The sequence below is a fragment of the Geotrypetes seraphini genome, chromosome 6 (genome assembly GCF_902459505.1).
Source record: "Geotrypetes seraphini chromosome 6, aGeoSer1.1, whole genome shotgun sequence".
Classification (NCBI taxonomy): Eukaryota; Metazoa; Chordata; class Amphibia; order Gymnophiona; family Dermophiidae; genus Geotrypetes; species Geotrypetes seraphini.
The window spans coordinates 210,899,866-210,912,781 of NC_047089.1; the positions used below are offsets into that span (position 1 = coordinate 210,899,866).

At 40.1% G+C, this 12,916-nt stretch overlaps 1 protein-coding gene across 1 annotated transcript in view; it reads right to left on the reverse strand.

Moving 5' to 3' along the window:
* Positions 1–6,307: 6,307 nt before the first annotated feature.
* Positions 6,308–12,916, reverse strand: part of BAG4 (BAG cochaperone 4) — a 34,412-nt gene continuing 27,803 nt past the window's right edge. Inside the window, exons 4-5 of the mRNA XM_033948720.1 lie at positions 11,558–11,827; positions 6,308–8,402 (exon numbers count right to left, since the gene is read on the reverse strand). Coding sequence (XP_033804611.1) covers positions 7,932–8,402; positions 11,558–11,827 — 741 coding nt within the window. The 3' untranslated portion in view covers positions 6,308–7,931. The remainder of the gene's footprint in view (positions 8,403–11,557; positions 11,828–12,916) is intronic.

Below are 12,916 nucleotides of genomic sequence, written 5' to 3' on the forward strand. Positions count from 1 at the left end.
CACCTTACTGCTTCCACTGCATGCAGATCTATTCCCAGTGTATTAATTGTGGTGGTTCTGAAAACCAGACTGACTGGGGAGGGGAGGGGTGTGTGTGATTATTTAAGGTACAGATTGAGAAACACAGCTTTAAAAGAGTGGCTTAGCTCAAGCAGAAAGAATGGTTCAGCCAAAAGGAGTATTTTGGTTTGGAGTTGGTTTAAACCAGTGTTTCTCAACTCGGTCCTGGAGTACCCCTTTGCTAGTCAGGTTTTCAGGATATCCACAATGAATATGCATGAAAGAAATTTGCATAGAATGGAGGCGGTGTATGCAAATCAAATTTATGCATATTCATTGTGGATATCCTGAAAACCTGACTGGCAAGGGGGGTAATCCAGGACCGAGTTGAGAAACCTTGGTTTAAATAACTACTTATCAACTGGAAGAGTGGCCTAGTGGTGGGAAGCCAGGATTCAAATCCCACTGTTGCATCTTGCAAACTGTTGGCAAGTTGTATAAACCTTCCATGAAGAAATAATGACTGCAGCTTAATATGAGCCACCTTATTTAGTTGTTTAATTAATGTAAATTGCTTGAATGATGTATCACATTGGCAGCAAATAAAGATTTTATAAAGAGACCAGAAGCAGCTCAGTACTAAAGAGAGCACAGGCTAATCCCACTTAGCCAGGAAGATATCATTTTTGGAAGATAGTCTTTCTTCCACCATTTATGTTTAGGGGAAAGTTGTTTCTGACTCTCTGATGAAAGCAGGTGTAATTGTATCCTCTCTCTACATACCAGTGTACCAAAATTGCTAAGGCAAGTTTCAACAAACCATACAATGATAAAAGAAGGCCTGTGCTAGTGCCCCACCCAGAGTTGTCATCCTGCATGGCCAAGAATATGTTGCTTGGGGTGAACTGAGGATAACTTTGATAACTGATTAAAGAACAGATTCTCCTCTCTCCTACTACACACATTACATCAGCGGCTAGGGTCACCATATGGTTTCAGAAAAAGGACTGAAGAGACAACTGGGTTTTACTTCCATTGAAAGCAATGGAAGGAAAAAGGACAGACAGACATCTGGGTTTTACTTTGACTGGAAGTACAACCCAAATGTCTCAATCCATCCTCCTTTTTCTGGAGCCATATGATAACTCTACATCAGTATAACCTATTCTTTCAGTTAGGGCATTGAAAATGTACAAAAAGAAAAAATGTTTGGCAAAATTAAGACTTTTCTGCAACAGTTGTACATTTTTTTTACAACTGACAATCAAGTTCATTGCTTGTAGAAGATCTTTTTCATCTGCTTACAAAGCTGCCTGTTTTCCCTATAATTGACTAGACAGTTTGACAGGAGGAGGAGGATTTTAAACCATTACCTGCTTTTTGGAGTCCCACTGGAAAAAGAATGAGCAGCAATAGGACAGCTATTAAAAAACAAGAATTATGGAAAAGGGAACAAAAGAGGGTCAAACTTAATCTTTCTTATACCTTCCTGCAGGTTTAGAGTCCATTACTGTTTATTTTAAAGTTTACATTTTACAGTTAGACTAATGAAGTTAGCATTGGAACATAGTCAAACCTCTGTTCTATTTGAATATAATCTGATTATTTTAAATGAATCGGCAAACAAATATTTGAAGCAAAAAAAAAAAAAAATAGTGTGTCATGTCAGAAATTCTTGACGGGTGAGGCAGTGGTTCCTGATGAGATTCATCCTTTAGAAAAGTGTCCTGTAATAAAACAGCATTTTATTAATTATGTGAATAGTGGTAGATTACTGTGTGGATTTTCAGTATTGAAAGCGCTGGGATACCATTTGCCACCCCCCTCCCCCAGCTCTCACTACATGTACATTAGGGATATGCATGTGTTAGTGTATATTTTATTCATTAGATCTTAAAAATCGAGTACTTATAGGGCTGGTGCTAGATATGATGGGGCCCAGGGCAAGCGCTAGAGAGGGGACCCCAAAGCTTATTTGCGGGCTGTCCCTCTTTCAATTTAAGGCAGGGCCCAGGGTAATTGCCCTGTTTGCCCACCCCTAACACTAGCCATTTTAATGTGAAGGATGAAGGCTAATGGGATTTGATATACAGTGGTACCTCGGAATCCAAACGCCCCAGAACTCAAACAACATGGAATCCAAACTTTTTTTTAAATTAAATTTTGCCCCAGAATCCAAACACTACTTTGGAATCTGAACATACAGGAACTGCAAGCATTGCTCAGTCCAAAGCTTTCCCTCTGATGCAGCTTCCTGTTTCCGCATGGGAGGGAAGCTTTGGGCTGAGCACAGCTTGCAGTTGCCGTTGTCAATCTTGCTGTCTATACCGGTGGGGGGCCCAATCTTGCTGTCTCTGTTAAATTTATTGGAAAATCTGAGTTTGTAGGACCAAGGAACAGATTAATCCAGTTTCTATTATTTTCAATAGGAAAAATTGTCTTGGCACTCGAACGGGGTTCTGGAACGGATTAAGTTCAGATTCCAAGGTACCTCTGTACTGCTTTTCTGTGGTTTACATTTACATGTATTAAATGCTGTACTCGTATTATACTTGTTTTATATGCTGTATTTGGGAACACAATAAGCACTTTTTTAGTCTCTTTAAAGTGCTCATTGTGAACTGTTAAAAGTGAAAGGAAAACCCACCAGTTAACAATAAAAACTAATTAAGTACAATTAAAAGCTTCCTTTCAGACCAGCACTGCCTCAGAATGTTTTGTTTGTTTTGTAAAAACTTTAACTAACAAAGGAGCAGACCCCACAGGCTCTCAAAGCTGTAGTCTTTGCCTGAACTGTGGCAAGGCGTAAAGCTGAGGCACCTCTAATCAAAATTTGGGGAGGGGAGGGACTCAACCGCCTGAGTGTGGTACCTCTGAGGTCAGACAGACCTCTGAAAAGGTGCTCCAAGCTCTGTCCAAACACCAAAAACATGGATTAAAAGGCCACTGATCAGATCTAACTGGCCCTAACTAGAAGAAAGACTGTACAGGCTTACAACCTTCTGCTGGAGATTGAGAACAGAATGATTGTAGATGAGACTAGAGGATGGCACGGAGACCCTTTCCTGTGGCTAGCTGCAGGTGATCACAGTAAAACCGCTAGAATGGGCATGGGGACAAACCTTTTCACCACTCCCCCCTCTGCACCTGCCCTGTCTAGTCCCCCCCCCCCCCCCCCCGCCTCCATCTAAGCATCCACGGGCTGCTTGGGATGAGGATTTTTTTCCTTGCTGATATGGTTTCACCTGATGAGCACTTGGACCTTTTGGTGGACCCTCAAGATCCTCTTGGGGGGACAGATGATGCGGACAGTTGGGTTTCCGAGACGCCAGTTGGCAAGGATGCTTCGGTCATGTGCATTTTTCACCAGGAAGAGCTGCAGGAGCTTATTCTAAAGGTGAAAAACTTTGGAGCAGTAAAAAGCTTTGTTCTTGTGGGGAACCCCACCCACCACAGCTCCCAGATATCCCACTTTCACGGGTCAGGCGGCTCCACATATTTCACCCACAATTCCATGGCTCGCAATTTTTCGAAGTAGTCGTTCATGCGAGACCTTGTCAAATGCCTTCTGCAAATCCAGATATACAATGTCGACTGGGTCACCCTTGTCTAGCTGCCTGTTTACTCCCTCAAAGAAGTGCAGTAAGTTTGTCAATCTGCTGAAGCTGTGCTGGCTGGTCCTCATCAGATTGTGTCCATCAAGGTGATCAATGATGCGGTCCTTTATCAGCGCCTCTCATCTTTCCCAGTACCAAAGTCACAGTTACAGCATCCATTCTTCACTGAGGGTCACAAATTGCAATTACAGTACTTCTGAAAAGGGAAAATATGGACCCTAAATTTGCTAGTATTACATATGAGCAGTCTCCCCTTCTACAGAAGCTGAGCGTACTGCCTCTATGAGAAGCAGAAGACCTGATCTGGAAAGTGAATCTATGTCATCTGCTTGAATGAATGCACCATTTGCTACTGAGGCATTTTTAACCCTGTAATACATTAAAACTAGTCATCAAGGCAACAATCCTCAGCTGAAGGCTCCATCCAGACTGCAGGCTCTCTGGAATCTAATATACATGCAACCTAAGTTTAACCCTTAGGTGTCACTGCAGAGCTATGGCTTGGACTTCCCTCATGCTACCCGGGCTGTAAATGCTGCCATCACCACCTTTACTCTCCCAGATCCATCAACCCCACATAACACAGCAGAAGCTGAGACTGGGAGCCAGAATATGAAGGAGGCAATTCTCAAAAGGTCACCTAAGGTTAGTGCCTAAACTGTACATGTTAAATATGAACTTTATACTGGCAATTACACATGCAAGTGCCATTATACTAGTTCAATGGCTGGTGTTAATGCTCACACCTAAATGCTATCAGTTACTTAACTGACAGTATTCCATAACTTTAGCCCATAAGTGTTAGGAATGCCCCTAACTCTTATGTTAAGGTTACCAGCTGTCCAGGACAACTCAGACATGTCCTCTTTATACAGCCTTTCCAAAACTACTACTATTAACTATTACTATAGCACTACCAGACGTACACAGTGCTTTACAGAGTTTTGTCTGGGTTTTGGAAAGCCCCTACAAGCTCCAGCTGTTCTGGAGGGCCTCTGAGCATTTGCGGATGACATCACATGCATCCTCACATGCTCCAGGCCCTCCAGACGTGGCCAGAGCTCATCACAAAGAAAGGAGGCTTTCTGGGGGCAGGGCTGGAGATAGAACAGGGCAGGGTCATGTGTCTGGGGGTTTCTTTTTTTAATATGGTGACCCTACCCTATTTCTCTCCCATATCCACACTTCCTTAGCAGTTGTACACTAAAGCAGTGATTCCCAACCCTGTCCTGGAGGAACACCAGGCCAATCGGGTTTTCAGGCTAGCCCTAATGAATATGCATGAGAAAGATTTGCATATGATGGAAGTGATAGGCATGCAAATTTGCTTCATGCATATTCATTAGGGCTAGCCTGAAAACCCAATTGGCCTGGTGTTCCTCCAGGACAGGGTTGGGAACCACTGCACTAAAGAAATTGCATTCTAAGGTTACAGAATACTGCCTAAGTGTAGTTATGTGTATAACTGCAATTATAGCAAATTAACACTTAACTAAGCTACATATGTAACTAGCACTGCAGTATTTTATAACCTGTATCTGCAATTTTGCATGCTAAATGTAAAAAAAGGCATACAAGGTTATAGAATTAAGGGGTAAATATATATATATAGAGAGAGAGAGAGAGAAAATTCTGAACCAGTGAAACTAATCAATGAATATGTGTTCTTGCATTTAGCCTCTGTTAGGACAAGACATTGAGGGGCATTTTTGATATGATATCTAAATTTACGTTTAGATGTTTTGAAGAACATGCACAAAAATCCAGTACCAAACATGCCCCATTTTCAAAACTGCAAAAAGTCTTATCTTGGGTTTTTGTTTTTTTCAAAAATGGATGTTTTTGCTCAATGCATCTATCTTTTTGAACCATTTCCAACCCTCCCCCCCCCAAAAAAAAAAAAAAAAAAAAATCCATACCAAAAATGCACAGAACAAGTCATTGGGATGTAGTAGGAGCCAGCATTCTTAGTAGATTGGCCAGATATCCCAGCAGAGCTCCCGGGGGGGGGGGGAGGGGGGCAAGCTTACATCCCTTCTAATGGTCAGCTGGTCTGTTTGGGCACCTTTCTGACACTTATTCATTGTTAAAACAGATCTAACTCCAGACATCCAAATTAGACAATGGATATATTCCTAAATGTTCAATTATAGCAGAAAAACATCCAAATCATAAGCCTTCCCTAGTCCCACCCACACCATGCCTCTAACATACCCCTTGAGATTTAGATGAACTACAGATGAACAGCATAGATCCCAGTCTAGAAAATAGTTTTTGAAAATAGTGAATTGTAAGAGTTCGACAAGAAAAACATCCATCTGCCCCATTATGCCCCTTTTTGGACTTTTTCTTTTTTGAAAATAAACCCCATTGTGTTTCTTCCATTGACTGCCCAGCTATGGCATGAGATGGCTTTTTTTCGAGTTAGCCTCTTCCCTTTGGAACAGACTACCACTAGATCTGACAAAAATGGTGAAAAAAATTCAAAGTGTTATTAAAAACCTATTTTGAATAAGCTTTGATATTAATATCTTGTGAACAATGACTTAGAAATTAGATTTTTTTATGATGTTAAGATCTAAAACAATAAAATAAGTATGTTTTGTATGAATGCAATAAATCTTTCCTATTATTTTTATGGAGTTTTTTTCTACTTCTGTTTGGAAAGTATGTAGATTTATTGGCTTTGCAATATATCAAATTTTTAATAAACATAAACATGTACCAAACACTGTACTTTTCATACAACCAAAGTGCATTATATCTTGCAGTACAAGGTAAAGGTCTTGGCCCACTTTGATATGGGAGTACTCAAGTGCTTATTTTACTTCTCATCATTTCTTGCAGAGGGGTGGGGGGCTTGGTGATTTAAAAAATAATCTGCTTTATGGAGTTTCTAACCAATAAGATAATATTTTAAGCAGTAATTAAAAAGGCAGATCTTCACTGAAAATGTTAAGGTAATATTTAACTCAGCCAATTCCCTGTAAGTATTTCCTCTATTAAATTACTTAAAAAAAGAAAATCATATTCAAAACAATGTTGGTTAAACTGCCATAAATTCACCCTAGCAGAGCTATTGCAGTGTCTGCCTACCGTAGTCCACATGGCTTATGTTCCAGCATGTGTCATATATGTGAGGAGATGTTATATTGGTGTATTAGTCTGGCATTTCTGTGAGTCTAGTCTATAATAAGCTATAATGGTCAAAACCAGAAACGTTAAAAATCAAATACAAGAGGTACTTACTGGGGATGGTGGGGAGTTATAAAAATTGAGTATAAAAACCCCCTAATAAAAAAAAACTAAATAATTTGAACATTACTTTTCCACAGGGAGTGTACGAAACATAAGAAAATGTTAACCCATACCTCTTATGTGAATTAACAAGATGCAGGCATTACTAGTCAACTCTGACCCTGTCACAGGACAATTTTGACACAGATTATTTTGACATTTATTATTAAACTGCAGTTTAAGAAGAGACAGAATGCTAAATATAGCAAAAGAACTCATGATGCTCAGTTATGGGCCAGGTCCAAGGACAGTTCTATACCTAGAGGAAAACAGCTCAGTACATGCTTTATCCTACTAAAGGCCTCCACCCTAAATACCAAAGCCAACTCCCACCCACCCCACAAGAAGCCAGCAAAAAGAGCACTGGCAGGAGCCTCTTGAAAAAAGGAAGAGCACGTTTTCTTGTAACTATTCTGTGGCAGTGGTGTGTCTGCTTGGGGCTGTTCTGGTAGAAGGCACCCTTTACAAACACAGGTAGACTCCTTCACACCAGTGCAGTTTTTGCTGTTTTGTTTGGCAAAGAAGACTTCAGCATTGTTACATTAACAGGGTACTAGCACAGGGAGGAGGCCTTTACTGTAATAGAGCATCAAGCACATTCATCCACTTCTTCAAGAGCTGCTGCTGACTTCTACTCTCCGGAACAAGCTGATCATTTGAACTCAGTCACAACAAAAGAAAATAAGCTGGCCATTTCATTGCTTTGATTCCTCTAGAAAATGGATGAAAATAACTCCTGGTCAGTGTGTTTGAGGAACTTTCTACAATGAAAGCACCTTGTTGGGCAGTGTCAGATTTTCATCTTTCTTGAGCCAGTCTCTGGCATGACCCAGGATTCAAGTCTGCAGCAATGGCCAATTTCCTTTTTCAGTTTAAAGAAAAACTATAGAGAATTTATTGCTTCAGTCAGTCAGGGAAAGGAGTTGCAGGTACTGTGTGTGTGTGTGTGTGTGTATGTGGAGGTGGGGGGGGGGGATAAAAAGCAGTTAATGTGAGTCTCTGGGAGAGCTCCTAGGTTTACAAAGCTTTTCTTTCCAGTTTCTCCAGAATTGCCTGGAGTTTCCTGACTGCATCCTTCCTAACCTGACGAACAATGTCCTGGCCACCAGTCTCCACTGAATCTAGCTCCAGTAGTTGCTTGGTAAGAAGTTCTTCCAGGCACCAATAGGCCTTGTCATTCTTCTTTCCTACAAATTCATCAACCTTCCCATCCAGGGCATGAACCTGTTCTAGGATCTGGCTAATTTTCTGAATTCCTGGGTGGCTGGTTAGGGTGTCCGACGGGTGAATGGGTGTGACATTCATGTCTTGGCTCATAGGATCCCTCCTGGGAACATTTTCATACAGTTGTGGTGAAGCACTATAATGTACTTTGCGGGGAGGAGGGGTTGGTCTTCGGTCATGATTAAGAACCAAGTTTTGAGGATTGGTCTCAGCATAATAGCCAGGTTGATTCATTCCTGGCTCTAACTTAGTATAAGTAGAATCCTGTAAACAGAGAAAAAAAAAAAAAAAAAAGAATTGAACAGAATTTTTATTTTTTAAGTACTGCTCTAGTGGGACATGCTTTCTTTCCTTACAAGTCTGTGTCCTACAGATTTCAGCTAAACCTTACAAAAGCTACAGTGGTCAATGTTTTTTTTTTTTTTCCTTTTAGCCCTTATGTCTTTGCTCCCATATCCTTCCTGGCCCAGGGCTGGAGGTGCATCATCTCTACAGTTAGCCTAGGATGGATGGATGGAAAGGAGGAGATCTGGATGCCAATGCCACAACATGCAGCTCTAGGGCTCATCTTGTCAAACATTCTAGCAGAAATTATTCAGTATCAAGATTGCTTCTTTTTATTGTTAGTTCTTAACACACTCCTCTTAATCCAAGCTAATTAATTTTGGACCAAAATATTCTCTTACATTACATAAAGATACTGCTCCATCCACTGTTAAGACAATGGCCTCAATATAAATAAAGTCATGTAAACCATTCTGAGCTCTCCTGGGAGAATGGTATAGAAAACTGAATAAATAAAATAAACAATATGCAAAAAATAAATAAAGCTGAAAGTCTAAAAATTTAAAGTCAGTTACCGGTAGTTTGTCTGAAAATAGAGAGCAAATTTAGTAACCCAAGTGCTCCTTCTACAAAGCCGCAATAAGCAGGTATAAGATCATTAACGGAAGTAATTGATAATGGTAAGATGCTTGAATTTTCACAATTGCAACATAAATATGGTCTGAATAAAAAACAAAATTATAAATGGTTGCAATTGAAGCAGGCTATTCAGGTGGGGTTCCCTGAATGGAAATCTTTAAATGATCATTACAGCTTAGAATTCTTATGTTTCCAGGCAGATTTTCTGGGTCACCAGGCCGCAAAGTGGTATAAAATTATATCTAATTATTTGAATAAGAAGCCTAAAAATGGATTAAGAGATATTTGGAGCATTGAGATTAAGCATCAGATTAATGCATCTCAATGGCCACGTATTTGGTCTTGGAGAATTAAAGGTACGATGTCAGCATCTATTAGGCAAACATGGTTTTTTTTTTTTTTTGTTGCATAGAGCATTCTGGACCCCTACTAGATTACAAAAATTAGATTGCTCTAAGTCTGATAGATGCTGGCATTGTAAAATTGAAGTTGGAACTCTAGACCATCTTTTATTTTATTGTCCATGTATTCAGACATTTTGGATATCAATATGGGATCAAGTTAATATGTTGATGGAGAGTCATGTGGCTTTATCCTATGACACAGTGATTTTTGGAATATGTATGAGGGCCAAATGCCAAATATCTGCAGCAAACAATAAATTATTGTTGATTGGGTCACCAGTTTTGGACATGCCCATTGGTACAGGACTTTTGGATACAACTGCAGTTGCATATTGCTTCTATGTGGCGCCGAGGATATGTTAGTCGTCCGGAACTGTTGTTTACGATGGACTCACTTCCCCGGGGACCCCGAAGGGTTTTCGAGGCTTTTTGGCCCGGACTTTCCTTATGGGAAAAAAAACCATACTACATAATTGGATAACTTCAGACCCACCAACGGTATCATTCTGGAGAATTCTGATGCTTCGACAAGCATCACTGGAGCGAATGTCTTTGACTTCACTGGACTCTCCCAGAGGTCATACATTTTGTTCTATTTGGGAACCCTTTTGGTTAACGTTGACTCATAGAGCCCGAAGTAACCTATTGAACCCGTAATATATTGTCTGCTGGAGGATACTTGTTGTTGTTGTAGAAGGGAGTTGGGGGGGTGGGGTGTTGGGATGAGGGAGGGGGAGGGAGGGGGGCTGATAATTGTTTGACTTGTGAATTTCTGCTTTTATTGTAAAATCAATAAACATATTTAAACATAAATTATTGTTGATTCTTACCGGAGTGGGAATTCAACAGATAACAACTAATTGGAAAGACTGTTCTAGATTGAATTGTAATTTTTGGTGGAACTCAGTTTGTCATATGTATAAGATGGAAAGATTTCTTGCGATACAGAGGGGGTATTTTAAAAGATTTCAAGAGGTGTGGAGGCCATTAATTGAATATTATAACGAGTAAAGTTTATTCTTTTTCCTTAGGGGATAATATATAGAAATGGGATGGGATGGGATGGGAGGGATAGGGAGGGAAAAATATTGGAAATATGTTGTTATGAAAAATAAGGAAATATATGTAATAGGATGGGATATTTATTGTTGTGCATTACTGGGTATAATAAAATGTTTAAAGTGTTTGAGGAAGAAGGATGGGGGGAGGGACAGATTTCATGTCAGATTAATTGTATTATCAAAAAGGGATGTATAATTATATATAAATTTGGAAGGAATATTTTATTGATATGGAAAAGGGTGGGAGGTGGGGGGGGAATAAAAACATGTATAATAATATTATTTAAGAATGCCAAGTGTGTTATGTAAATTAATTGTAATAATACTGTACACTTGTTGAAAGAAATAAAAAGGAATAAAGATTAAAAAAAAAAAAAAAAGACAGTCCCACACGGCAAATGTGATGCAGACCATTCAATTCCTATGAGCTCTGTCCCATTTAACCATACTGGGACTCACTACTGCAGCTTTGTAAAAGGGGCCCTAAAAATCTTACAAGATTCAACTTAAAATTGTTATAAAGCAATATAGTGGTGAGCTTTTAAAAACTTTTTTTTTTTACTCTGAACCCACCCCCATTTTTTAGATTTCTAAAGTTAAACTTAGAAAAAGTAGGAGCATAAAGTTAGACATTTGAATTTACAAAGTTTGTAAATTGGTCAGTTTAGGAGCTTAATTCTCAAAATTAGGATCCTAAATCTTTTGAATATCAGCTTCAGTGTCATCAGAACAGGTAATGCCCAAAATGGAACCATGAGTAAGGGGTTGCTTTTAATATTTCCCCTCCCTTTCTGGCTTAGCTAACTGATTTGGCCACTGAGACAGACTCAAACTGTAAAGTGGCCCTTCCTCAGCCTAGATTCCAGGGCCATTCTCCCTTCTCTCTCCTCCCCTCCCAGCCTTTCTGGCAACTGACTCATCCTTTGCTTCCTTTTCTTTCCCTGCACTAAGGATGAAAAAAGTTTGGATCAGCTATTAAGATTCCATGAACTCCAAGTAGCACGCATTTACTAACAGCATCTTCCCATACCCTTGAATCATAGGATGCAGGGGGCATTCCAGAGCCTGACCAAGATGAAGTAGATCCTGTGAGAAATGAATTGGAGTGCGAGTCACGAGACACTGCTGCTTGGGTGGAAGGCCAAGCATAATGTTGTGGTATGCTATAAACTCCCTGCTGTGGCCAGCCATCTTCCTGAGATCTCATTGGCAGTGGTGGTGGTGGTGGTGGTGGAGCTTGCGATGATAGTCTAGGATTGGCATCTCCATAGGGGTAGGAGGGGATGCGCATACTTTCCACCTACAACAGCAAGGGAAACAACGGGCAAAGAGAGATTATGGATTATGTTCAGAATTGCAAATACCTACAGAACTTTTCTTACTGGGCACTGGATTATAGGTGGCTTGGGTCAGTGGTGAATGTAAGTCATTGGCTCAGTCTGGAAGGCTTAGGTACTGACCTCAATAATGCTCTTTCCTGTAGTACAGCATACGATTCCTTATAGATGGGTTCTATACCCCAATTCACATGTTGGATTGCAGAAGATGTCATTCATTTTTCTCAGCTCCGCCTCCTTGTCTACCTAGGCAGTGCCCTCTCTTCAATCTGTACCAAAGCAAATGATAACCCTTAAAAGAGAGAAATTACAAAAAGAAGAGGTTTGGGGAACTCCCCGATAATGTCAATTGTAATCTGCTCTGTACAAGAAAAAAAATGGCAATAAACATTCAATAAGAACTGGCAAAAGTTTGGAAGGAAAGAGGAGGTGCTGTTGTTGGGAGATTTCAACCTGCTGGATGCGGACTGGAATGTTTCGTCTGCAGAATTGGAAAGAAGTAAGGAGACTGTGGATGCCTTTCAAGAGGCTCTGCTCAGACAAATGGTGACAGAACCCACGAGGGAAAAAGCGATATTGGATCTGATCCTCTCAAATGGAGAGAGTATCTCTAATGTTCAAGTGGGTGCTCACCTGGGAAGTAGCGATCATGAAACGGTTTGGTTTGATATAACGGCTAAAGTGGAGAGTGGCTGCACAATACTTAAAGTCCTAGATTTCAAACGTATGGACTTTAATAAAATGAGAGAGTACCTGAAGAAAGAGCTATTAGGATGGGAGGACATAAAAGAAGTGGAAAAACAGTGGTCTAAGCTGAAAGGAGCGATAAAAGAAAATAAATAAAAACTAGAGAAAAAGGAAACCAATATGGTTCTCCAAACTAGTGGCGGAGAAAATAAAGGCAAAAGAATTCGCGTTTGTGAAATATTAAAAAAAAACAAACAAACAAGAAGAATGCGGAAAGGACTACCGGGTGAAACTGAAAGAAGCCAAGAGCGAGATATGTCTGGCGAAAGCGCAGGCAGAAGAGCAAATGGCTAAAAATGGAAAAA